At 44.2% G+C, this 24,109-nt stretch overlaps 1 protein-coding gene across 2 annotated transcripts; it reads right to left on the bottom strand.

Moving 5' to 3' along the window:
• Positions 1–547: 547 nt before the first annotated feature.
• On the bottom strand, positions 548–23,860 carry tmem179ab (transmembrane protein 179a, genome duplicate B). 2 transcript variants are annotated; one of them, XM_078562495.1, is made up of 4 exons: positions 23,496–23,860; positions 20,226–20,363; positions 19,879–19,957; positions 548–1,646 (listed from the first exon to the last, which is right to left on the bottom strand). In XM_078562495.1, exons 1-4 carry the CDS (start codon positions 23,795–23,797, stop codon positions 1,467–1,469), a joined length of 699 nt encoding a protein of 232 aa, XP_078418621.1. In that variant the 5' UTR covers positions 23,798–23,860; the 3' UTR covers positions 548–1,466. The 2 variants fall into 2 exon arrangements, with proteins under 2 accessions (XP_078418621.1, XP_078418622.1); XM_078562496.1 differs by lacking the exon at positions 20,226–20,363 and having other exon boundaries at positions 23,496–23,854.
• Positions 23,861–24,109: the final 249 nt, after the last annotated feature.

Here is a 24,109-nt window from a genome sequence, read left to right on the forward strand (position 1 = left end):
AGCTACTAATCTCTGGAATTCCTTCTGCCTCTTCCTCCACTCTTTCTGCCCACAAGACATTCCTTAAAACCTACCCCTTTGACTAAGCTTTTGGTCATCTAGCTTAATTTAATATCTGCCCCGGTTTCAAATCCTGTGAAGTGCCATAACATTTTATTATGTTAAGGGCGCTGTATAAATATAAGATGTTATTGGAGAATACAAGTTGATCATGAGAAATAAAACCTACACTTTTCAGATGTTTGTGATATAGTTGTGGGATGAGCTGACAACAAAGAGGAAGTAGTGATAAAATGGTATGGTGGTACAGCATACTGACATATCAAGCAACTGTGCCAGTAATCATTGTTCACAAGTTTACCCTTGTGGTTCCCATATGGCAAATGTGTCATTTCTCCTATCTTTTGTAGGCACAGGGGAAACATAAAGGGAGTGTGGCCAGTTATATCCTGACTGTGACAGTTAAAAAAATAGTTTTTATTAAGTAGCAGCAGAAATAAAAGTGTGCATTTGTTCCCACAAGGGGAAAAAAACAACAGCACAGATGTAAACAAGCGTATGAATGAATTTAATTTTACACAGTTTTGAGCAAAGGACACTGTAATCAAGGTTAAAGAATTGACATTAACAACAAAGATCCTTTTTATGAGCAACATATGGCACAATAAAGTCTGTCACTTTATACAACTAAGCTTCCAATAGCTGTTGTTCATTTTATTAGCAGAAGAAAACCTATTGATTTAAGGTAGAGTATTCAGTGCTGCAAGATAGCAGCTGCTCCTAAGAAACAATCATTATCATTTTCTAAACACTGCAGATGAGATTTTCAAGTGCGAAAGCAATGTATTCTGTCAATAGAAAGAATATTCAGGTATCACTGAGTTTGGCTCGAAACATCTTTGACATGTTGAATGTGAAATTTATCATCATTTGCTATGAGAGTGGACAATTTTGTTCATTTGCTTTCAATACAATATTTTGTAGCAGTGGGAGTGTGCTGAACTATGTGGAATATAACTGGCTGGAAGTTTTTCTCCTCTATCATTTAACACATTACCAAGTTTATTTTTGGCACATGAAATTCGGTGTAGGCTATTTAACTTTGTACTATAAATCAGGATATTTTTTTCTGATCAACAATGTTTAGGTTTTGATGTACAAGTAGGAACAGCAGAAGTTTACATTTTGATTTGGCAATAGAGCAGTCATTATGTATTGTGCTGTAACATTTTAGAAAATCATTACATTATACAGGCTATATTAGGCACTGGAAGAACAATAGTATCTATCGAAAGATACAGTTATTATTATGGTACCTACCATTAAGATGGGCAGTAAGGCTAGAGAGTGAGTATCCTGTTTTACAGTAACTTTTCAATGCCTTCGCCTTGACAAAGTACATGCAGCTTTGCTTTATTTATATCAGTTGGAATTATCTCTTTGTACAATATGTACTGTAATTGCTTTTAAATCATTGCATTCTTCTCAACTTGCTCTAATGCTCTCTTGGATGATCTTGCTAGAAGCAACTCCTTCTCATGGACCAGGCTGTCGAGGAGCTCCTTCTGCCTATAGTTGTCATACACTTTCAGGAACGCAAGAATGGTAATTGCCATCCAAGCAACCCATCCGGCCCATAGACCAAACTGCAGATGAAATTCCCAGATGTTAAACAAGGTTTGCTAATTAGCAACTTCAGGGCATGTCATCCTTTTCACTTTTGAATATAATCTGCAAAATGTCTCTTTAGCACACCGTAACATAAGTTTTACGAATCAGTAAGGGTTTAGTTAACGTGGTAGAAAAGGAGAATTTGATCAATACAATCCTAATTTAATTCAAACATTTATTTTGAGTGAATCAGTTGTTTCTTCACAATAGAAAGATTTAAGCAAATTATCAAAAGCTTTTTATTCGTATAAAATCACATCTTTTGATATAAACATACATGTCAGATACATACATTTCTGTCACCATGTGAGTAATCTGGCTGCTGTCCCAACTCAGCAATGTTTTGTGGGGGGGGGGAGGGAGGGAGAGAGAGAGAGAGAGAGAGCGAGAGAGCGGTGGCCATCGGAATCGGAGGCTCCATGGCCCAAAGTGGGAGCCACAGGGAGGAAAGACAGCCCCCGCAGCCCCAATAATTCCCTCAGAGGGATTTTCCCTCTGATCCGTACAGCCTCCTGCTTCCGACCCCCAACTTTTAATTTTTACATACTAATCTAAGGGCGCCTTCATTTTGATTGGAACCAGCAGCATCAGCAGCATGCCCACCATTCTTTATTGACAGCAGGCCCGCAAGCAGCCAATTGGAAGGTTGCCTGCGGTAAAATTGCCAAGCAGGTCCTGCTGCCAGCAAGTGCTGGTTCAAGACCCACCTTCGGCCTGACGTCAGGGTCCCAAAGCCCAGGGTAAATTTCAGCCCATGGTATCAGAGTTCCTGGGAAAAAATTGCCAGGAGAGTTCACAATTTATATAATGTATATTTTACTCTAACTCCTTCATTATTTATTTCCCATCATTGGTAATATTGAAGGCAGAGATTCTATTTTATGTACACAAAACAATGCTTGAACTTTATATGAGCTTTTGAGATCTATGAAGAAGTAAAACAACAGATGACCTTGATTCAGATCATTTGCAATGTCTTTCCTTATGAAAGAAAGGAAAGTTGAACCTAAGCATCTGTTTGATTTTACTGCATTACCCACTTTGGACATAAAATCTAAACGATGGTACTTTAGTAGTAATAGCTCACATTGTTATCAGCCACCTGGCTAATCAGTTAAATAGTAGCTCACTTTACAATTAACCATTGGTTAAGAAACAGGCAGTGGCTGGTGCACTACTTTCTAGCCCACGTCCTTCTGTCCATCCAGCTGTCTAACACGTCACCGATTTTATAATCTTTAGTCTGCTTTTAAATTCCAAATCAATTTAGTATTCATCCATAAAATAGAAAAGTGATATTAAAATGAACAGGTTTTTTGTCTTAATTAAAAAGTGAGTGACCATCTGTAAGAATTATTAAAAACTGTAATTTGTTATATTTAAATATGCAATGGTCGTCATGGTCACGAATTCTCCCACTGAAAAGCAAGCCAATTGTTGACTGGAGAACTTTACTCACAGCTGCCATCCTATTTTCAGATGGCCTCCTTCACAAATAAAGTTCAATATGTTATCAGTCACGATGACAACAAAACAGTCACATATTGCATGCCCATTTACTACAAGCAATAAAAACATATTTGATACTTTTGATAAAGAAGAGCTACACCACCCGAAAAAGTGTTAAATAAGGATTTTAAAACAGCAACATTAATTAATACAGCATTTTTAATGTAGAAATCTGTCCCAATATACTTCACAGAAGCGTATTCAGATAAAAATTGATGTTGAGTCAAAGAAAAAGGTATTAGGATGGATGATCAAAAGCTTAAGTCAAAGAGGTAGGTTTTAAGGACAGTCATAGCAGACAGAAGTGGGGAGGCAGAGGTTTGAGGAGGGAATGCCAGGTCATGGGCTCTACATGGCTGAAGGCACAACACCAGTAGTGGAGCAAAGGGAGGGGAGGATATGCAAAGGATTAGAGTTGGAGGTATGTAGAATTCCAAAGGTTGTAGAGCTGGAAAAGTTAGAGTGCTAGGAAGGCGTAAGGCCATAAACGGATTTAAAAACCAAAGTGAAAATTTTGAGGCATTGTGGGGCCAAAAGCCAAATGTTGGTTAGTGAACACAGGTGATATACGAATGGGAATTTGTGTGGTTTAGGTTAAAGACAGAAGAGGATGAGTTGAAGATTATGAAGGGTATGAAAGAAGAGTGGCAAAAAAGGAAAGCTTTGGAACAGTCAGGCCTGGAAGTGACAAGGCATGATGAAGTTGTCTGCACCAGACGGGCAAAGGCAGGCAATGTTATGAAGGTGGATACAGGCAGTCTTTATGGTGGAAAGGTTATGTGGTTAGAAGCTCAGTTTAAGGGTCAAATTAGATGCCAAAGTTGAGAGTGATCTGGTTCAATGTGATATAATGGCTGGGGAGAGAGATGAATGGTTGAATGGCTGAAGGCTCTGGATGTAGCAAAGGCTGTGGGGGCTGACAATATCATGGTTGTAGTGCTTCTGCTTCAGAACTAGCCGCATCCCTAGGCATCTATCCAACTATGTGGAATATTGCCCAGATAAATCCTGCCACAAAAAGCAGGACAAATCCAATCTGGTCAATTACCAGGTCTACTCGTGGTCATCAGCAAAGTGATGGAAGATATCATCAACAGTGCTATCAAGCAGTACTTACTCAACAATAACCTGCTCACTGATGCTCAGTTTGGCTGACAGGACCACTTTGTTCAAGACTCCATTACGGCCTTGGTCCAAACAAAAAGATTAACAAAAGAGCTTCATTTCAGGTGAGGTGAGAGTGACTCCCTTTTACATTAAGGAACACTTGGCAAAATTGAAGCTAATGGGAATCAGGGGGAAAACTCTCCACTGGCTGGAGTCATACTTAGCACAAAAGATGATGATTGTGGTTGTTGGACGCCAACCATCTCAATCCCAGGGCATCACTGCAGGAGTGCCTCAGAATAGTGCCCTAGGCCAAACCATCTTCAGCTGCTTCATCAATGACCTTCCCTCCATCACAAGGTCAGCAACGGTGATTTTTGCTCGCAATTGCACAGTGTTCTGTACATTCCTGAGTCCTCAGATACTGAAGCAGTCTGTGCCTGCATGCAGCAAGACTTGGACAACATTCAGGCTTGGACTGATAAATAGCAAGTAAATTTGTGCCACACAAGTGCCAGGTAATGAACATGTCCAGTAAGACAGACTCTAACCATCTCTCCTTGATATTTAATTTTTAAAAAATTCATTCATGGGATGTGGGCCTCAATGGATAGGCCAGCATTTAATGGCATTAACATCGCTGAATACCCCGCCATCAACATCTTGGGGGTTACCATTGACTAGAAATCCAATTGGGCCAACTATATAAATACTGTGGCTGCAAGAGCACATCAGAGGCTGGGAATTCTGCTGTGAGTAATTCGCCTCCTGACTCCCCAGAACCCACTGTCCACCAGGTGCAAGTCGGGAGTGTGATGGAATACTGCCCACTTGCCTGGAAGAGAGCAGCTCCAACAATGCTCAAGAAGCTCAACACCATCCAGAACAAAGAAGCCTACTTGACTGGCACCCAATCCATCACCTAAACACTTACTCCTTCCACTGATGACTCACAATGGGAGCAGCATGTATCATACACAAAATGCAGTGCAGCAACTCGCTCCTTTGACAGCATCTTCCAAACCCATGACCTCTACCACCCGGAAGAACAAGGACAGTGGATGGATGGGAACACCACCATCCATAGCTTCACTTCCAAGCTGCACAAAATCCTGACTTGGAACTATATTCCCCTTCATTTACTGGAACACCCTCTCTAACAGCACTGTGCTTGTACCTGCATCCCATGAACTGTAGCGGTTCAAGAAAGCTCATCATCACCTTCTCAAGGGCAATTAGGGATGGACATTAAATTCTGATCTTGCCAGCAATGGCCATAACCCATGAATGAGTATTATAATTAATCTATGGCAAAGGTGCGCATTACATGCAGGGGCTTAAGTCATCTGTTTTAGTGTTCTCAATATTTAATTGGACTAAATATCAAATAATCAATCTGATAATACAGTCTGGTGAAAGGCGAGAGAGGTGATAGAGAGGTTGAGTGCATACACGTGGAAGCTGCCCCCAAGTTTTCAGGTGATGTTGCCAAAGAGAAGCCTGACCCTAAGGAACAGGAGGGGGTTGAGCACAGATCCTTGGGGGACTCTAGAGGTAAAGGTGTGGGGGTAGAAAGGAAAGTGACTGCAAGAATTCGATTATAAGACCAGAAGAGACACTGGAGATGGATGATGTGGTTGACCATGTCAACGGCTGCAGTTAGGTTGTGAAGCAGCAGGATGGATAATGCACCACAGGCACAATAACAGAGGGAGTCACAAAACAAATTTATTCTCAGGTCTGGTCCTCACTAACTGTAACTGTAGGCTCAATATTTTCCCAGAGATTAAGTAGATTTTATGTGGTGGAAATGTGTTCAGTTTGTATTTTTTATGAGCAGAATTCTTTGATTCACCAAATTTTAAGTGATATCTGTAATGCCAAGAATTTGGTCTTTTTGTGCATAATATGAGCTTATAAATTATATGTTGTTGATGCTGAATTGTTATAATAGTGCCTTCTGTGTCATTTCCTGACTTTGCCAAATTTTGTCTGATAGCCCTCCTGTGAAGCGCTTTAGAACACTTTAATACTGCTGAAAAAAAGAGACATGCTGTTGAAGCTTTTCGTCTTGTACTCATCGACAGAATTCACAAGAATACCAATTGTGAAGGGAACAACAATTTAGATTGCATGAGAAGAGAGTGCTGATTGGTTGGTAAATAGAGTCTGATTGGTAGAGGCACTGACATGGAGAATGCATCAAGGAGAAGTTAACTGCTAAGTTTTTGTTTAAATTCAATCCAGACGGGTCAGCTCTGATTGGTCAAGGCATTGCCATGGGAATGAACCAGGAAATGGCAGTCGCCCAAGCTTTTGTTTAGTTGAAAAGGGTGCAATGTGTGGACATGCCCCTTCTGTCTGCAAAGGATAGGACCCTGTGTATAAATATATATAGCTTCCAGCACCTGCAAATGAGCTGCACACACTGTGAGTCCAGCTGATGATCTTAGATTGGTTGTCAGTGTAATTATTAAAACAATCAGGATTGTTCAGCAATTGTTGTCCAATCGCAGAATCACATCTAATGTTCGACACTATAGGTGGGGTTTTCAGTCCCCGCTGGTATGCTGCTCGGCATGTGAGCAGACAATTTAGTGAGAAGGTCAGAAATCGGTTTCACAGCGTTGTGAAACCATTTTGCGATCATCTGCCCGTCAATGGTGGGCCGCATTTCCTGCCATCGGACATAGGGAACATCACTGTAATACATCTGCATATCATTCCAAGGCTAGCCCACCGGAATCAGACAACCCCCCCCACCCCCACGACCCCCTTCTGGGTCATCCACTCACGCGGATGTGTTTCACAATAGCATATATAAGGTGTGCACTTGGCGGGCTGCACTTTGAGGGGAACTCAGAGGTGAGTGTACAGTAATGTTGCGCTGCACTAGTGAGGGTCGCCTGTTGGATTTCAAGGCTGAGGAGCGTTGGGGGGGGATGCAAGAGCTGCCCTGCGGTTGAGGTGGGTTAGGTGGGGACGGGGGAAAGGGCTGCTCTGCAATTGAGGTGCATGGGAGGCTGGGGTTGGGAGGGCTGCCCTGTGGTTGAAGGTAGTGTATAAGCACGTGCAGGGTGGAAGGGAGGGAAGCGGCCATGCATTAGGGACCCCTTGTATAAAGTGACCATTCCTCTGCAGCTGAGACAGTTCAGACGCAACCACATTGACATGCATGGAGTCGGGTCTCTAGCTTATCTGCCCACTCAAACAACGCAGAAGCATGAAAGTGTCACCAAGACCTCCAGAGTTTTTCACCCCTCAGGCACAGCTTGCAAACTAATGAGCGTTTTAGTGGACTGCAGTTGGATGACTAGGCACATTGTATAATCTCCCTGCTAAAGCTGGCCATGGATGATCAGTCACTGCTGGAGGCGCTCACAGCCCCTTGCAATGTCACCATCCTGGTGTGGACCAGTTTCCTCCATGGTTCAAGCTAACAGTGCAGCTGTGCAGTGTGGGTTAGGAAAATGCCTGCATCTGAGCTGAGAGCACAGCATGCAGTCCAATGGGCAAAGTTGCAGCCAATCGGTCAGGTGGAGTGGGGCGGAGGTGGGTGGGGTTTCGGGCAACCATGCAGAGCACTAAACTCTGGCCATCCAAGTGGTGGCCAGCACTCTCCGGGATGTGTTAAGGGAATTTCAGACTTAACCAAGAGAAGTTCTTAGTACACCCAAGCTAACCCACGCATCTCTCTCTTTCACCCTGTAGTACATCAGGAGCATGAAGCCTAGTGAACTAGCTGTATACCTTGTAGCTACAGAGATCAAAGACGGCAGAGAAGAGACGATAAAGTTGCCTGGCTGGGCAGAGGCAAGGGCAGGCTGGGTCTCCCGCACAAGCCGCTGAAGAGCCACAGCAAGCTATCATTGGTCGGTGCCTAGCTAGACACATGGTCTATAGATGCCGCCTTTTATTCCTGCAGATGACCGAAAATCAGGGTCACCAAAGGCTACACATGTCTAGGGGACTGGTCGGTCACTTCTGCCAGCTACTGCAGGATTTGGCACCACAGGTGCATGGAGGGCATCCGCTGCCAGTGGCCATGAAAGTGACCGCAGCGCTCAATTTTTACACCAGTGGCTCCTTTCAGGACTCCACAGGTGATCTCTCTGGGAACTCACAAGCCTCCATCCACAAATGCATCCATGAGGTCACGGATGCCACCTTTGCAAGGGCACACAGATTTGTGCATTTCACCCGGGACCAGGACAGCCAGGATGCAAGAGGGCTACCCGGAGAGTATGTGGCTGATGACACCCGTGCGGCAGCCTCAGACTGCAGCAGAGTGAAGGTATAATGAGACTCATGCTGCAACTCACTACTTGGTGGAGCAAACCATCTTGGGATGCTGAAAATGCGGTTCTGGTGCCTGATGGAGCCCTGCAATATAGTCCACAGAGGCTGTCACGCATCGTCATTGTCTGCTGCACACTTTACAACCGTGCGCTGCAACAAGGAGAGGAGCTGGCTGGGGAGGAACTGGAGGAGCTGGAGGTCTCCTCAGATGAGGAAGACATCGACAGGGATGAGGGTAAGGAGGTCCTCGAAGGTGACGATGATGGCGATGTGGTTCTCGTACTGGCCAGATGAGGCAGGCATGCTCGGGAGGCCCTCATAGCTGCTAGATTTGTGGAGGATGATGATGACATGCAATGAAGTGACACCATAGACCCTCACATTTCACCTATGAATGTTTGACTCCAGTCTGGCTTATGGCAGCGCACATACCTTCTGTGATAATGTTCCTGTCATGGAGATGCAGTGGAGGCCCTAATAACCACTCACTTGCAGGAGGATGATGATGACATGCAGTGAGGATACTCCATCGATCTTCACATAGCCTCTGAGGATGTCTGACTCCTGTGTGGCTGAAGGCAGCTCGCTTGCACTCCATGATCAGGGTCATATCGTTGAGGCACTGAAACTGTAAAAGCACCTGATCTTTTGTCCGCCTTTAGCACCTGAGCCCTTCAGGAGCACAGCATCACTGGTCACAGATGTTGAAGAGATGGGGCCAGACCCACCTTAAAGGTGCCGAGAGCACACATGCTTACATGCAGCTGCGGATTCAAAATAGCAAATGTATCATCCACATATTGGAAACATGCAAGGTGCAGGAGCCTAGGTGACATTCCATCGAAGACGTGTTTCTTATGGAAACCAACAAAGATGCTTGCAAGAACTAGGCCTAGAGGGGATCTCATGGCAACACCATTTATTTGGGCATGCATGGTGTCGTTCAAACTGAACTCAACTGTACAAGTTGCTGAGTTCATCAGTTCAATGAATAGAGGTTCAGACAATGGCAGTGCTTCTAGATTGCCATGATATAGTGATGCAATGCCAATGTCAAAGGCATCCTTGAACGGAACATTGGTGAATAGGGCTTGCAATGTCGAATGAACGCATGGACACAGCATTGCTATCGATATGCAAGTCCTGTATGGTCTTCGCAAAGGTGGAGGAATCCTTCACCGTGTTTGTGGAAAACTTCCTCAGAACTGGTTGCAGCAACTCACCCAACCATTTGGCTAGTTCATGCTGTGCAGAACCAGTCATAGATAAGATAGGGCATAAAGGGATATCACTTTCGTGTGTCTTGGGCAGCCCTTACATACACAGAGGCAGTGAGCCGTGAGGATGAATCTTTTATATACCACCCGGCAGCTCATTAGTCTTGCAAGAGTCCAACAAGCATTTTTGTAACTCACTTTCGAGCAGGGCTGTCCAGTCATGCTGAGTGGCGGGTCCAATGGATACGAATTTGGACCCATCATTAAGTATGGTGTGAATTTTGTTGATATAGTCACACTTGTTAAGGATGGCTATTCCAGTCCCTTTGTCGGGTTTACAGGTATGTATGACTGGGTTGGCCATGAGGCCTCACAACGTTACAGGCATTCACATTACATGTGAAAATCAGCCAAGTCGTTCAGAATCCTGCAATATGCATGCACTGGATCAGCTAGGAGAGCTTTCAAGGAGTCAGCATTGTCAGTGGACGCTGGTTTGTGGTGGGACAGCTGAGAGTAGAGGAGTTCGAACTGAGCAAATACCTCTTCCTGTTTGATGTGGGATGACGGCACACCAAAATTGAAGCCATGCGCAAGAACAAACTCCTCGCTTTCAGAGAGCACATGATCATAAACAATACCCACTTGAAACACACCTTCACTGTAAACTCACTTAATCGGAAGTCGTTTAAAGCAGCGCAATTAATGACGCCACCAAACATGTAGTAAATCTCTCTGACCATGTACTCTCTGAAAGCGAGGAGTCTGATCTTGCACATGGCTTCAATTTTGGTGTGTGCTCCAGTCAAAAAGGTTGTATCTAGTCTAACACAGCTTGTTTTCATATAGTGCCCTTAATGTTGTAGCACCTCCCAAGGTGCTTCACAGGAACATTAACAACAAGCTGATACACGGACAGGTAGTCAAAAGCTTAGTCAAAGAGATAGGTTTGATGCAATGTTTTAAAGAGAGAAAGAGAGTTGTAGAAGTTTAGGGAGAGAATTCCAGAGCTCAGGGCCTAGGCCGCTGAAGGCATGGTCAACAATGGTGGTGTGATGAAAATCAAAGCTGTGTAATTGGCCAGAATTGGAGGAGGGCAGAGATCACAGAGGGGTGTGGGCCTGGAGAAGGGAGGGGTGAGGCCACAGAGGAATTTAAAAACAAAGATGAGAATTTTAAAATCGAGGCCAAACTAGGAGTCAATGTTGGTCAGTGAGCACAGGGGTAATAGATAACCAGTTGTGATCTTTTTCAAAGGAATGACAATGCAGGTAAGGCAGATGGTGATCAGGCTGCCTCACTATCTAATCATGAACTGGCAACTTCCCTCAGTAAACACAAAATCAAGTTCAAGAGTCAAAGGCTGAAGTACCCCACAAGGAAAGTGTTGCTTTTGGCAAGTTTAAATCTGCCATCTGCTGATAAATCTGTTTTCATGTACGTGCCATATACCATCCATATAATTTGATTGTCAACCCTTAATTCTACTGTTCTCCTGAATCTCAGCTTGAATCGCACTGTAACTGGGAAGCACTCATCTCCACTGAAACTGCAAATACCTTTATGCAGTGGATTTGATATCCAGCTAGAAATGTTGATTAGGCATTGACTTCGCTGCCAACTTTAAAACAATTCAGTAAAACAGAAGTTAGCACATACAAGAACCCAAGAGATAGGAGCAGGAGTAGACCATACAGCCTGCTCCGCCATTCAACGTAGCTATCACTCAAACCATATCTGAGTGGCCTTCCACTGGAACATAAATAGAATTTCAAGTGTAAGGTTTGAAAATATGTCAAGTAGGAAGTTCATGGGGGTGACAGTGGTGTATGCCTGCACTATGATATCGGTTTATAGCAAATCAATGGTCAATTTTCATCATGCCTGATCTTCTTTCTACTGATGTTCACAGAATGATAGTTCAAGCTGTTTTGGGAGATTTGTTTCCTAGTATCACTGTCAACTTGGTTTGAAATTAAAAATCTTGGCAATATTTTCCAAGTCAATGGAAAATAAAAACTGGCATGGTAAAAAAAAATTGGCTGCCAATTTATTAAGAGCCCTGTAGTGCTTGAAGATATAATCTTTCCCACTGTCTATTAGGGGATTAGAGGGGGTCACATAATTGTTCTGACGAATGAGCCCTAAGTGTGGGTAATCCGGAGGGGGGAGCTTTCTAGTCGTGGACCTTGTACAAGCATGTTGCCTCTAAAAGCTCTCTGTAATAAAGTTATCTGTTTCAACTAGAAACCTTTCCGGTGTGTCATTACATTTGGCAACGAGGGTGAAGTAGCTCCGATGCTGCACCTTGCCTTGTGAATGTGAGTAAATCAGTTCTTAGGAAAAAAGAAAAGTATACTCACTAGTCATGCCACTCTTCAGCAGAATCGACTCTTATGATGCATCTATGAAAGACTGGAGCCAGTATGTAGAACGCCTTGGTTTTTATTTTGTGGCAAATGAAATAAGTGCGGAGGAGAAGCAGAGAGCAATTCTTTTGAGTGTCTGTGGTAGCAAGACATATAACCTCATCCACAGTCTGACGGCCCCGAACGCGTCCGAGTCGAAATCTTTTAACGAATCGATAGACCTCGTGAAGGCCCATTTTCAGCTAAAGCCGTTGGTAATATTGCACAGGTTTAAGTTTAACTCCAAAGTAAGGGCCCCGGGAGAGCCCATTGCAATTTATATAGTGAAGTTGAAGCAGTTGACAGAGCACTGCAACTTCGGAGACACACTCAGTGATATGTTGCAGGACCGGTTGGTTTGTGGGGTTCATGATAATGCCATTCAGCGCCGTTTATTCGCAGAAGTTAACATCGATTTGAAGTGCACCATGGAAATGGCACTAGCCATGGAACGTGCTGAGAGGGACTCACAGGCTTTACAGAGTGTGCAACAGAGTGCCGTTCTTCAGTTGGGGCGGGAGCATACTGCCAGCCATGGTGCGAAAACCAGAGACAGTAGTGAGGTGAGAGACAGTCTCTGCTGCTCGAAAAATGAAAAGGCCTAGTGGAAGCATCTCAGCAGCGACTCCGATGTTAACCTGTTACAGATGTGGGATAATCATGGACCGGAAGCCTGCAGACTTAAGAAGGCAGATGCCATTAATGCCACAAGAAAGGGCAAGTAATAATGAAATGCAGGGCAAAATTGACACAGCCCACAAGACAGCAGCCCAAAATGATTTAAGTGAATAAGATAACAGAACCAAAAGCTGTCCATACCGATAACTATTCTCTGTATGATGTCAAAGTAGTAAATAACGGAACCAATAACCATCACTATTCAAGTGAATGGGAAACCTCTCGTAATGGAGGTAGATACAGGAGCCTCAACCACAGTGGTGGGAGAGCAGACATTTTAATACCTAAATGAAGGTCCCAGCCACTGAATTTGGAGCAAACCAAGGCTCAATTAAAGACATACACTGGAGAATCCATACAGGTAAAGGGCATCACCACAGTACCTGTGTCCCATATGCAACAGAAAGCCCAGCTTCCAGTGATCATAGTGATAGGTGAAGGACCTAGTCTTCCAGGCTGCGACTGGTTACAAAAAAAAGCTCAAATAGTCTGAAATATTTCACTTGAGAATAGGAGGTGTTCCTGAGCTGTTAAGGAAATATAAGTGTATTTTGTGACAAATTGGGAAAGATAAAATGCTTACAAGCAAAAGTATATGTAGATTCAGAGGTGACACCCCATTTCTTTAAGGCCAGACCAGTGCCTTATGCCCTAAAGGAGAAGGTAGATGCAGAATTGTGCCGCTTAGAAAAGCTAGGCATTATCCAGCCAGTCCAAAATTCAGAATGGGCAGCCACATAGTCCCTGTGATGAAACCTGATCAAACTATTTGCATTTGTGGGAACTACAAATGGGCCATGAACAAGGCAGCCAAATTAGATAAATATCCTGTCCCGAGGAGACAACTTGTATGCAAAGCTAGCTGTAGGCAAGTCCTATATCAAACAAGACATGAGCCATGCATACCAACAGTAAGAGCTGGATAACACATCTAGAGGGTATGTAACCATCAACATGCACTGGGCCTGTATCAATATACGTGACTATTCTTTGGAGTATCATCTACATGTGCAATCTTCCAAAGGAACTTGGAAAGTCCATTACAAGGACTTCCCCGAGTAGTAGTATACGCAGATGATGTCCTGATCACAGGGTCAATGGAAGCCGAACATTTGGCCAACCTAGAAGAGATTTTAAGATGATTCTTAGAAGCTAGTGTGTGATTAAAGAAATAAAAATGTACATCCAAGGCGTGACATCTGTCGTCTCAATTTCTCTGCTCCTCTCACCCACTCTAACCTGTCTCTTTCTGAACTTGCCGCACTCCGTTCTCTCAGGTCCAACCCTGACTTTGTCATCAAACCTGCTGACAAGGGTGGTGCTGTTGTTGTCTGGCGCACTGACCTCTATCTCACAGAGGCTGAGCGTCAACTCGCAGACACTTCCTCCTACCTCCCCCTGGACCATGACCCCACTGAACATCAAGCCATTGTTTCCAGGACTGTCATTGACCTCATCTCCTCTGGAGATCTTCCCACCACAGCTTCCAACCTCATAGACTCCCAAACTCGGACAGACCGCTTCTACCTCCTACCCAAAATCCACAAACAGGACTGGCCCAGCAGACTAATCGTGTCAGCCTGTTCCTGTCCCACGGAACTCATTTCTTGCTATGTTGACTCCACTCTCTCTCCCCTTGTCCAATCTCTTCCCATCTACAATCGCGATTCCTCTCGCGCCCTACATCATATCAACAATTTCCAGTTCCCTGGCCCCAACCGCCTCCCCTTCACCATGGACATCCAATCCCTCTACACCCCCATCCCCCACCGGGATGGTCTGAGGGCTCTCCGCTTCTTCCTCGAACAGAGGCCCGAACAATCCCCATCCACCACTACTCTCCTCCGTCTGGCTGAACCTGTTCTCTCACTGAACAATTTCTCCTTAAACTCGTCTCACTTCCTCCAAATAAAAGGTGTGGCTATGGGCCCCAGTTATGAAAAAAACAAAAAACTGCGGATGCTGGAAATCCAAAACAAAAGCAGAAATACCTGGAAAAACTCAGCAGGTCTGGCAGCATCGGCGGAGAAGAACAAAGTTAACGTTTCGAGTCCTCATGACCCTTCAACAGAACTAAGTAAAAATAGGAGAGGGGTGAAATATAAGCTGGTTTAAGGTGGGGGGGTGGGGGAGAAGTGGGGGAGGGGGTGTCCTGCTATCCATTCTTAATTAGCACATTCTTTTAGATAATATCACCACCTTCAACACCTCTTTGTTCTTTTGTCTGTGACATCTTTTGGTTATCTGCTCCTATCACTGCTTGCTTGTCCCTACAACCAGCAGCCCCCCCTACTTCTCCCCTCACCCCCCCCACCTTAAACCAGCTTATATTTCACCCCTCTCCTATTTTTACTTAGTTCTGTTGAAGGGTCATGAGGACTTGAAACGTCAACTTTGTTCTTCTCCGCCGATGCTGCCACACCTGCTGAGTTTTTCCAGGTATTTCTGTTTTTGTTTTGGGCCCCAGTTATGTCTGTCTCTTTATGGGGTATGTGGAACATTCCTTGTTCCAGTCCTACTCAGGCCCCCTCCCACAACTCTTTCTCCAGTGCAGCGATGATTACTTCGATGCCGCTTCATGCTCTCGTCTGGATCTGGAAAAATTTATTAATTTTGCTTCCAATTTCCACCCCTCCATCATTTTCACGTGGTCCATCACTGACACTTCCCTTCCCTTCCTTGACCTCTCAGTCTCAATTTCTGGTGATAGACTGTCCACCAATATTCATTACAAGCCTACCGACTCCCACAGCTACCTCGACTACAGCTCCTCACACCCCGCTTCCTGTAAGGACTCCATCCCATTCTCTCAGTTCCTTCACCTCCGTCGCATCTGTTCTGATGATGCTACTTTCCAAATCAGTTCCTCTGACATGTCATCCTTCTTTCTTAACCGAGGTTTTCCACCCAAGGTGGTTGACAGGGCCCTCAACCGGCCCTCACACCTTCCTTTCCCGCCCAGAACCATGATAGGGCCCCCCTTGTCCTCACTTATCACCCCACCAGCTTCTGCATTCAAAGGATCATCCTCCGCCATTTCCGCCAACTCCAGCATCATGCCACCACCAAACACATCTTCCCTTCACCCCACCGACGGCTTTCCACAGGGATCGTTCCCTCCAGGACACCCTGGCCCACTCCTCCATCACCCCCTACACCTCAACCCCCTCCCACGGCACCTTGCCATGCAACCGCAGAAGATGCAACACCTGCCCCTTTACTTCCCCCTCCTCACCGTCCAAGGGTCCAAACACTCCTTTCAAGTGAAGCAGCACTTCACTTGCACTTCCCTCAATTTAGTCTACTGCATTCGCTGCTCCCAATGCGGTCTCCTCTACATTGGAGAGACCAAACGCAGACTGGGTGACCGCTTTGCGGAACACCTACGGTCTGTCTGCAAGCATGACCCCGACCTCCCTGTCGCTTGCCATTTCAACACTCTGCCCTGCTCTCATGCCCACACGTCCGTCTTTGGCCTGCTGCAATGTTCCAGTGAAGCTCAATGCAAACTGGAGGAACAGCACCTCATATTCCAACTAGGCACTTTACAGCCTTCTGGACTTAATATTGAGTTCAACAATTTCAATTCATGAACTCTCTCCTCCATCCCCACCCCCTTTCCGATCCCCCTTTTCCCAATAATTTATAATTTTTTTACAAATATATTTTTCTTTTCCCACCTATTTTTAAATTTATTTCAATCTATTGTTTTATCTCCACCTTTTAGCCCATTTCGATCTCTTCCCCCCTTCCCCCCACCCCACCCCCACTAGGGCCATCTGCCACTAGCTTGTCCTGCTTGCTACCCTTAATGTCCCCATTAGCATATTCCTTAAATAATATCACCACCATCAACACCGCTTTGTCCTTTTGTCTATGACACCTTTGGCAATCTCTTCTTTGCCTTCACCTATGACTGGCCCCCTATCGAGCTCTACCTGTCCCACCCCACTCTACCAGCTTATATTTCACCCCATTTCTCTATTTCCTTAGTTCTGATGAAGGGTCATACGGACTCAAAACGTCAACTGTATTCCTCTCCGCAGATGCTGTCAGACCTGCTGAGTTTTTCCAGGTATTTTTGTTTTTGCCAGAAGTCACTTACCTGGGTCACTGGGTGGATGCCATGGGGTTGCATCCAGTAGAGGAGAAAGTTAGGGCAATCAAAGAGGCGCCCTCTCCTTCCAGTGTCACTGAACTCAAGCCTTTTTTGTGCATGATTAATTATTATAGCCGCCTCTTGCCAAACTTGTTAGCAGCGTTAGCACCATTACACTTGTTATTGAAAAAGAATCATCCTTGATCATGGAATTCACAACGAGAAGTTAAGAAGCTATTACATTCATCATATCTACTAGTGCATTATGGACCATCAAAAGAATTAATATTAACCTATGATGCACTCTTTATGATGTGGGAGCTGTGTTGTCACACAGGATGGAACATGGTTCCGAAAGGCCAATCGGCTATGTCTCCAGATCCCTCTCTGCAGCAGAGAAGGGTTATTCACAACTAGAAAAGGAAGTGATATTTGGAGTGAAGAAATTCCACCAGTATCTGCATGGATGACATTTCACCATAGTGTCGGACCATAAACCATTAACGAGTTTATTCAGTGAGGATAAAGCCATTCCGCCAATAGCCTCAGCAAGAATTCAACGTTGGGCTTTGATATTATCTGCATGTCAGTATACCTTTATGCACTATCCTGGCATACATATTGTAAATGTGGATGCACTCAGTTGTCTCCATTACCAGTTGGCATTGTACATGCTCCAATGCCACAAGAAGTTGTGTTTGCACTGAATTTCTTGGACTCTTCACCTGTGTGTGCAAAGCAAATAAGGAATTGGACAAACAGGGATCCAACTTTGTTAGAAGTCCAAGACCTTGTATTGCAAGGGTGGTTGAATTCACCAGCGCCTGAAGAGATAAGACCACTCCATGCCAGAAAAAACAGTTAAGTTGTCAAAATGCAATCTTGTGGTGATCAAGAGTTGTCATCCCTTCACAAAGAAAACAACCACTCTTCACAGTATGCATCCAGGCATATCGAAGCTGAGAATTCTTGTGCGAAGCTATGTCTGGGTGGCCAGGTATAGAAAATGATATTGAAAGCATTGTCAAGCACTGTCTCCAGTGTCAGCAACAACAGAAGTTGCCTGTTTCAGCTCCACTGCATTTGTGGGAGTAGCCTGGTTGACCTTGGGTTAGACTACATATTGTTTATGTAGGTCTATTTTTAGGTACCATGTTTTTATTGATCATCGATGTGCATTCTAAGTGGATAGATGTGTATGAAGTCAGGTCACCCACATTGAGTGCAAATATTGAAAAGCTGGCCTACCAGAAGTTATTGTTTTGGATAATGGTACAGTCTTTACTAATACAGAACCTGAGAGACTTACGAGTTTAAATGGAATCAACCATATTAAAGCAGCACCATATCATCCCTCATCAAATGGGTTAGCTGAAAGAGTACTGCAAACTTTCAAATCAGGAATGAAGAGGTCATCTGAAGGTATTCTAGAAACTCGACTTTCCCGCTTTCTTCTCAATTATTGTACGACTCCTCATTCAACGACAGGTTCAACGCCGTCTGCATTGTTGATGAAACGCCGCCTACATACAAGGTTAAGTCTGGTGTTTCCAAACTTAGAGGGGAAGGTAGAGGAGAATCAGAGTAATCAAAAATTGAATCACGATATTCATAGTAAAGCTTAAAGATTTACTGTAGGAGACAGTTTTTGTGCGGAATTTTGGAAATCGACCTAGTTGGGTTCCAGGTATAATCGTCTCAGAATCTGGTCCCTTGTCATTCCAGGTGGAAGTGGAAGGCCGGATTGTTTGAAAACATGTGGATCATCTGAGGAGTAGAGAGACACTTCAACAACCAGCTATTCCGCCTGTAATTGATGACAAACCTTTAATCCGAGGTGACAGATTGACCTAGGATAGATTTGTTGAATTGCCTAATCCTGAACTGCCACTTTCTAAGGATGTACCTGATGCTGCAGTTCCTGATCAGGTTGATCCAGTGAGAGAGCCTCAAGTGGTAGAGCTACGCCGCTCAAACCGAATTAGAAAACCACCTCAGAGATTTAATCTTTAACCACCTGACCTTCATATATATATGTATATATTGTGGATTAAAATGTTCTTTGTAAATAGGAAATGTTAAAAAAAACTAAAGGGGGAGGAAATGTAGTGACTGAAGGTATAACCTTTCCTACTGCCTATCAGGGTCAAGTGATCGTTTTGACGAATGAGCCCTAAGTGCGGGTAGTCCATGGGGGGAGCGGAGCTTTCTAGCCGTGGACCTGGTTCAAGCATGTAGCTTCTAAAAGAGAACAGTAATAAAGTTATCTGTTTTAAGTAGAAACCTGCCTGATACATCAAGTCATTACAAGCCTATTTTGTGCCGCTTGTAAAAATCAATTTTAACCCCCCATATCCCTGATTGACAACCCAACAATGTTATGTTAGGTTACACTAAATTAAATTGATTATATCGAGTGCTAGGCCCATTGTGCTGCAGATCCAGTCTGTTGGCTCTCAGCTAATGACAGGTGCACAGATACCAGCCTTAATGTAAAAATGTTCCAGTGTCTCTATTATTCTATAAGTAAAAGACTTTTGTCTGTCTACAAAACAAGTTGCCAGTGGTCTCAGCATCTGATAAAATGGGGTAAACTACATGAAAGGGAATGTATTCCAGCAACTGGTTTTCAAGGGTGGGAATTCCAAGGATGCTAATTTTAACAAAATTTGTATTCTGGAATGATCTGGGTCTTACACTTCAATCTTTTCTAAAATATTTACTTGGCAATAATTTATTTTAAAATGTCTGAATAAGAAATTAGATCAACAAATTGGCTGACCTTGACTGGTGTCAAAGTTTAAGCCTAATGAACCAAATCTCACAATTTATCCTTTGAGCTGCGTTCTGTTGATGCTACAATCTACATATAAACTTTCCAAAGGCTTACCTGGATAATTGCAAACTGGTCATAGAAAGAAGAATTATCCAAGTGCAGCTCCAGATCAATATCCTGCAATTCTTCACAACTGTAGACCAGAACAAAACTTACATTCTAGAAAGTTCAACAAGACCTTGCAACATTTATATTAGAAAGTTTGTTCTGAAAATGCCTTTTGTTTATTTTCTTTAGGCAAGAGCATTAATGAATTGGATGTTAATATTAATAGTGATTACCATTCATAATAAACTCATACATCTGTTTTGTTCTATTATGCGCAATTTTCCTTACTGGACAATTTTAGAAAGCACACAACAGTTGTTTATAAAACAAGAGAAATTCCTAATATTGTGTACCTGTTAGGCTTTCTTCCATCCTCAGTGATTGCATCGCACCACATATTGAAGCCAACAGTGACCAGAGTGCTTGCTACGAAGATAAGGAAAACCACGAAGGTGCTGACCAGCAGATTCAGGAACGTTGCAAAGAAAGTACTGCAACAAACAGGTGGAGTGGAAGGTGGGGAGGGAGGAGGAAACACATCGGTAAGACAGCAAAGACAGCAAGATGTTTGATAAACATCCTGTTAAGGATGGACCCTGGGAATGTTGCACTGGTGATAGCTACATTTACAGTGACAGCAAAACCATTCATGTTGATTAGCTCTTAACTAAAATAAAACACAAACCTTAAGCTATTTGCATTGAGAGTAAGAGAGGTTACGATTGCATTTCAATGGATTGTGATATTTAGCACATATTGCACTACAGATAATTATTGCTTAGTATTAGGAATAGCTTTTGTAAATTATAAACGAAAGAAGGTCCAACATTTCTCTGAACACTGCCACATGCCAGCAGATACCCAGCAGATGTTGCATCAAGGTGGGTATGGGATTCTGTGGTTACGGGGTTCAGTGGATAAGAGACTTGTGGGTAAGGGGTTCAGTGGGTTAAGAGTATAGTGGGAGCGGGACTCGATGGGTAAGAGGTACAGGAGGTAAGGTTTCAGTGGGTAAAGGGGTTCATCAGGAAAAGGTTCAGTGGTTAAGGGGTACAGTGGTTAAGGGATTCAGAGGGAATATAGTTCAGTAGGAAAGGGATCACTGGGTAAGGTGTTTAGTGGGTAAGGGGCATGAAGGAAAGGATTCAGTGGGTCAGGGGTACAATGGTTTAGGGGTACGCATAAGGTTACTTAATAAGATAAGAGCCTATGGTGTTGGGGGTGGTATATTAGCATGGATAGAGGATTGACTAACTAATAAAAGACAAAGAGTTGGGATAAGGGGAGCATTTTCAGGATGGCAACCTGTAACTAGTGGAGTGCCACAGGGATCAGTGCTGGGGTTACAATTATTTACAATATATATTAATGGCTTAGATGAGGGAAGTGAATGTACTATTGCCAAGTTTGCAGATGACATAAAAATAAGTGGGAAGGCAAGTGGTGAGGATGATACAAAGAATCTGCAGAGGGATATAGACAGGTTAAGTGAGTGAGCAAAACCTTGGCAAGATGGAATATAATGTGGGAAAATGTGAGGTTATGCACTTTGGCAGGAAGAATAGAGGAGCTGAATATTATTTAAATTGAGAAAGACTGCAGAAAGCTGCAGCACGGAGGGATTTGGAGTCCTTGTGCCTGAATCCCAAAAAGTTAACATACAAGTTCAGCAGGTAATAGGGAAGCCAAAGGAATGTTAGCCTTTATTTCAAAGGCAATGGAGTATAAAAATAGGAAAGTCTTGCTAAAACTATACAATGCACTAGTTAGACCACACCTAGAGTACTGCGAACAGTTCTCGTCCCCTTATCTAAGGAAAGATATACAAGCGTTAAAGGCAGTCCAGAGAAGGTTCACTAGGTTGATCCCGGGTATGGAGGGATTTTCTTATGAGGAGGGGTTGAGTAGGTTGGGCCTGTACTCATTGGAGTTTAGAAGAATGAGAGGCAACCTTTTTGAAACAGATAAGATTCTTAGGGGGCTTGGGAAGGTAGATGCTGAGAGGTTGTTTCCCCTTGTGGGAGAGTTCAAGACCAGAGGGCATAATCTCAGAGTAAGGGGTCACCCGTTTAAGGCAGAGATGAGGAGGAATTGCTTCTCTCAGTGGGTAGTGAATCTGGAATTCTTTACTACAGAGGGTTGTAGAGGGTGGGTCGTTAAGTATATTCGAGGTTGAGATAGAACAATTTTTAATCAGAACCAAAGGTTATGAGGAAAGGCAGGAAAGTGGAGTTGAGGATTATCAGATCTGCAATACTCTCATTGAATGGCGGAGCAGACTCGATGGGCTTAATGGCCTACTTCTGCTCCTACATCATATGATCTTATGGTGTACAGTGGGCATGGTGTACAGTGGGCATGGTGTACAGAGGGTCTGGGATTTGGTGGGTATGAGGCCCAATGTGTAAGAGTTTTGCGGTACGGGTTCAGTGAGTAAGGGATTCAGTGGGCAAAGGGCTCGGTAGCTATAGGGTTCAGGGGGAATGTGTTCAGTAGGAAGGGGTTAATTGGATAAGGGGTTCACTTAGTAAGAAGTTTTGGAGGGTATGGAGCTTGGTAAAGGGTACAGTGGGTTAGGGGCACAGTGGGTATGGGGCACAGTGGGTAAGGGATTCAGAGGGAATATGATTCATTTGGAAAAAGGTTCAGCAGGTCAGATGTTTAGTGGGTACGAATTCAGTGGGTCAGGGGTGCAAAAGGTAAAGGGTTTAGAGGTTAAATGGTTTAGTGGTTATGGGGTTCAGTGGGTAAAGAGTGTAATGAGTAGTGAGTTCAGTGGGTATGGCATACAGTAGGCATGGGGTACAATGGGCAGGGGTACAGTGGGTATAGTGTATAATAGGGACAGTGGGTAAAGTGTTCAGTGGATATTGGGTATAGTGGGTAGGGGTGTAGTGGGTAGGGGTATGGCAGGGAGGGATACAATGCGTACCAGTACAATGGGTAGGGGTTTCAGTGGGTAGAGGGTTCAGTGGGTAGGGGGTTCCGTGGGTAGGGGGTATAGTAGGTAGGGGGTACAGCGGGAGAAGTGTTCAGTGGGTATGGGACTCAATGCATAAGCGTTTTGTGGGAAGGAGTCAGTGAGTAAGAGTTCAGTGGGCAAGGAGCTCAGTGGGTATAGGGTTCAGGGAAATGTGTTCAGTAGGAAGGGGTTAATTGGGTAAGGGTTTCACTGGGTAAGAAGTTTTAGTGGGTATGGGGCTTGGTGGGTAAGGGCCACAGTGGGTAAGGTGCATAGTGGGTAAGGGATTCAGAGGGAATATGGTTCAGTAGGAAAGGGTTCAGTGGGTCAGGTGTTTAGTGTGTAGGAATTCAGTGGGTCAGAGGTACCAAAGGTAAAGGGTTTGGTGGTTAAGTGGTACAATGGGTAAGGGGTTTAGTGGGTAAATGGTTTAGTGGCTATGGGGTTCAGTGAGTAAAGAGTGCAATGGGTAGGGGTACAGTGGGCATGGGGTACAGTAGACATGGGGTACAGTGGGCATGGGGTAAAGTGGGTAAGGGGTACAATGGGCAGGGGGTATAGTGGACATGGTGTACAGTGGGTAGGGGATACAGTGGCCAGGGGGTACAGTGGGTACTGTATGGGGGTTCAATGGAAATGCACCACACACAAAGCGACTTACTCATCGTGTCCTTTGCAAAGGTAGAAGAGGAGTCTCCATGCCTGGATTGCCGAGAAGAGGAGGGTGAAGAGTCCGATGAAGGTGGTGAACTGACAGGCGGATTCTGGGCCCCATTCCTCCACCACGAAGCGCTGCTTCTCCACAGTGATGTTCTCATTCTGCCACATCCCCCGGGTAAAGAGCAGGCATTTTCCCCGGAAATCACTGCCGTTCTCCGACAGCGGCACCACGGCGATGAAGCCAAACAGGAAAGCTAGAAAATACAGGATGCACTGAGCGAACAGAAAATTATTCATCCCCATTTCTCACATTGAAGCGGCAGCCAGACCTGGTCCACGCCTGCGCCGATCGATCCGCTGACGTCTGGTCGCTGAAGCTCGGCGCGAGGGGGATGGCAGATGTCAACCTGGAGACATCCATCTCCATTCAGGGTGGGAGATAGTTCATCATCTCCTTATTTAATTAGTTAATTCTCATTTCCATTTCTGCCCAATATTAAAGTGGAAGTTGAAATTTTCTTCAATGCGAAAAGTATGTATTATCTTAGCTCTACATGTATTGGCACTTTTTTTCCCTAAACCCCCATTCTGTGTTGTGGTCATACATCATTGTAA

Source organism: Cetorhinus maximus, chromosome 18, assembly GCF_964194155.1.
Source record: "Cetorhinus maximus chromosome 18, sCetMax3.hap1.1, whole genome shotgun sequence".
In the NCBI taxonomy this organism is placed as follows: Eukaryota; Metazoa; Chordata; class Chondrichthyes; order Lamniformes; family Cetorhinidae; genus Cetorhinus; species Cetorhinus maximus.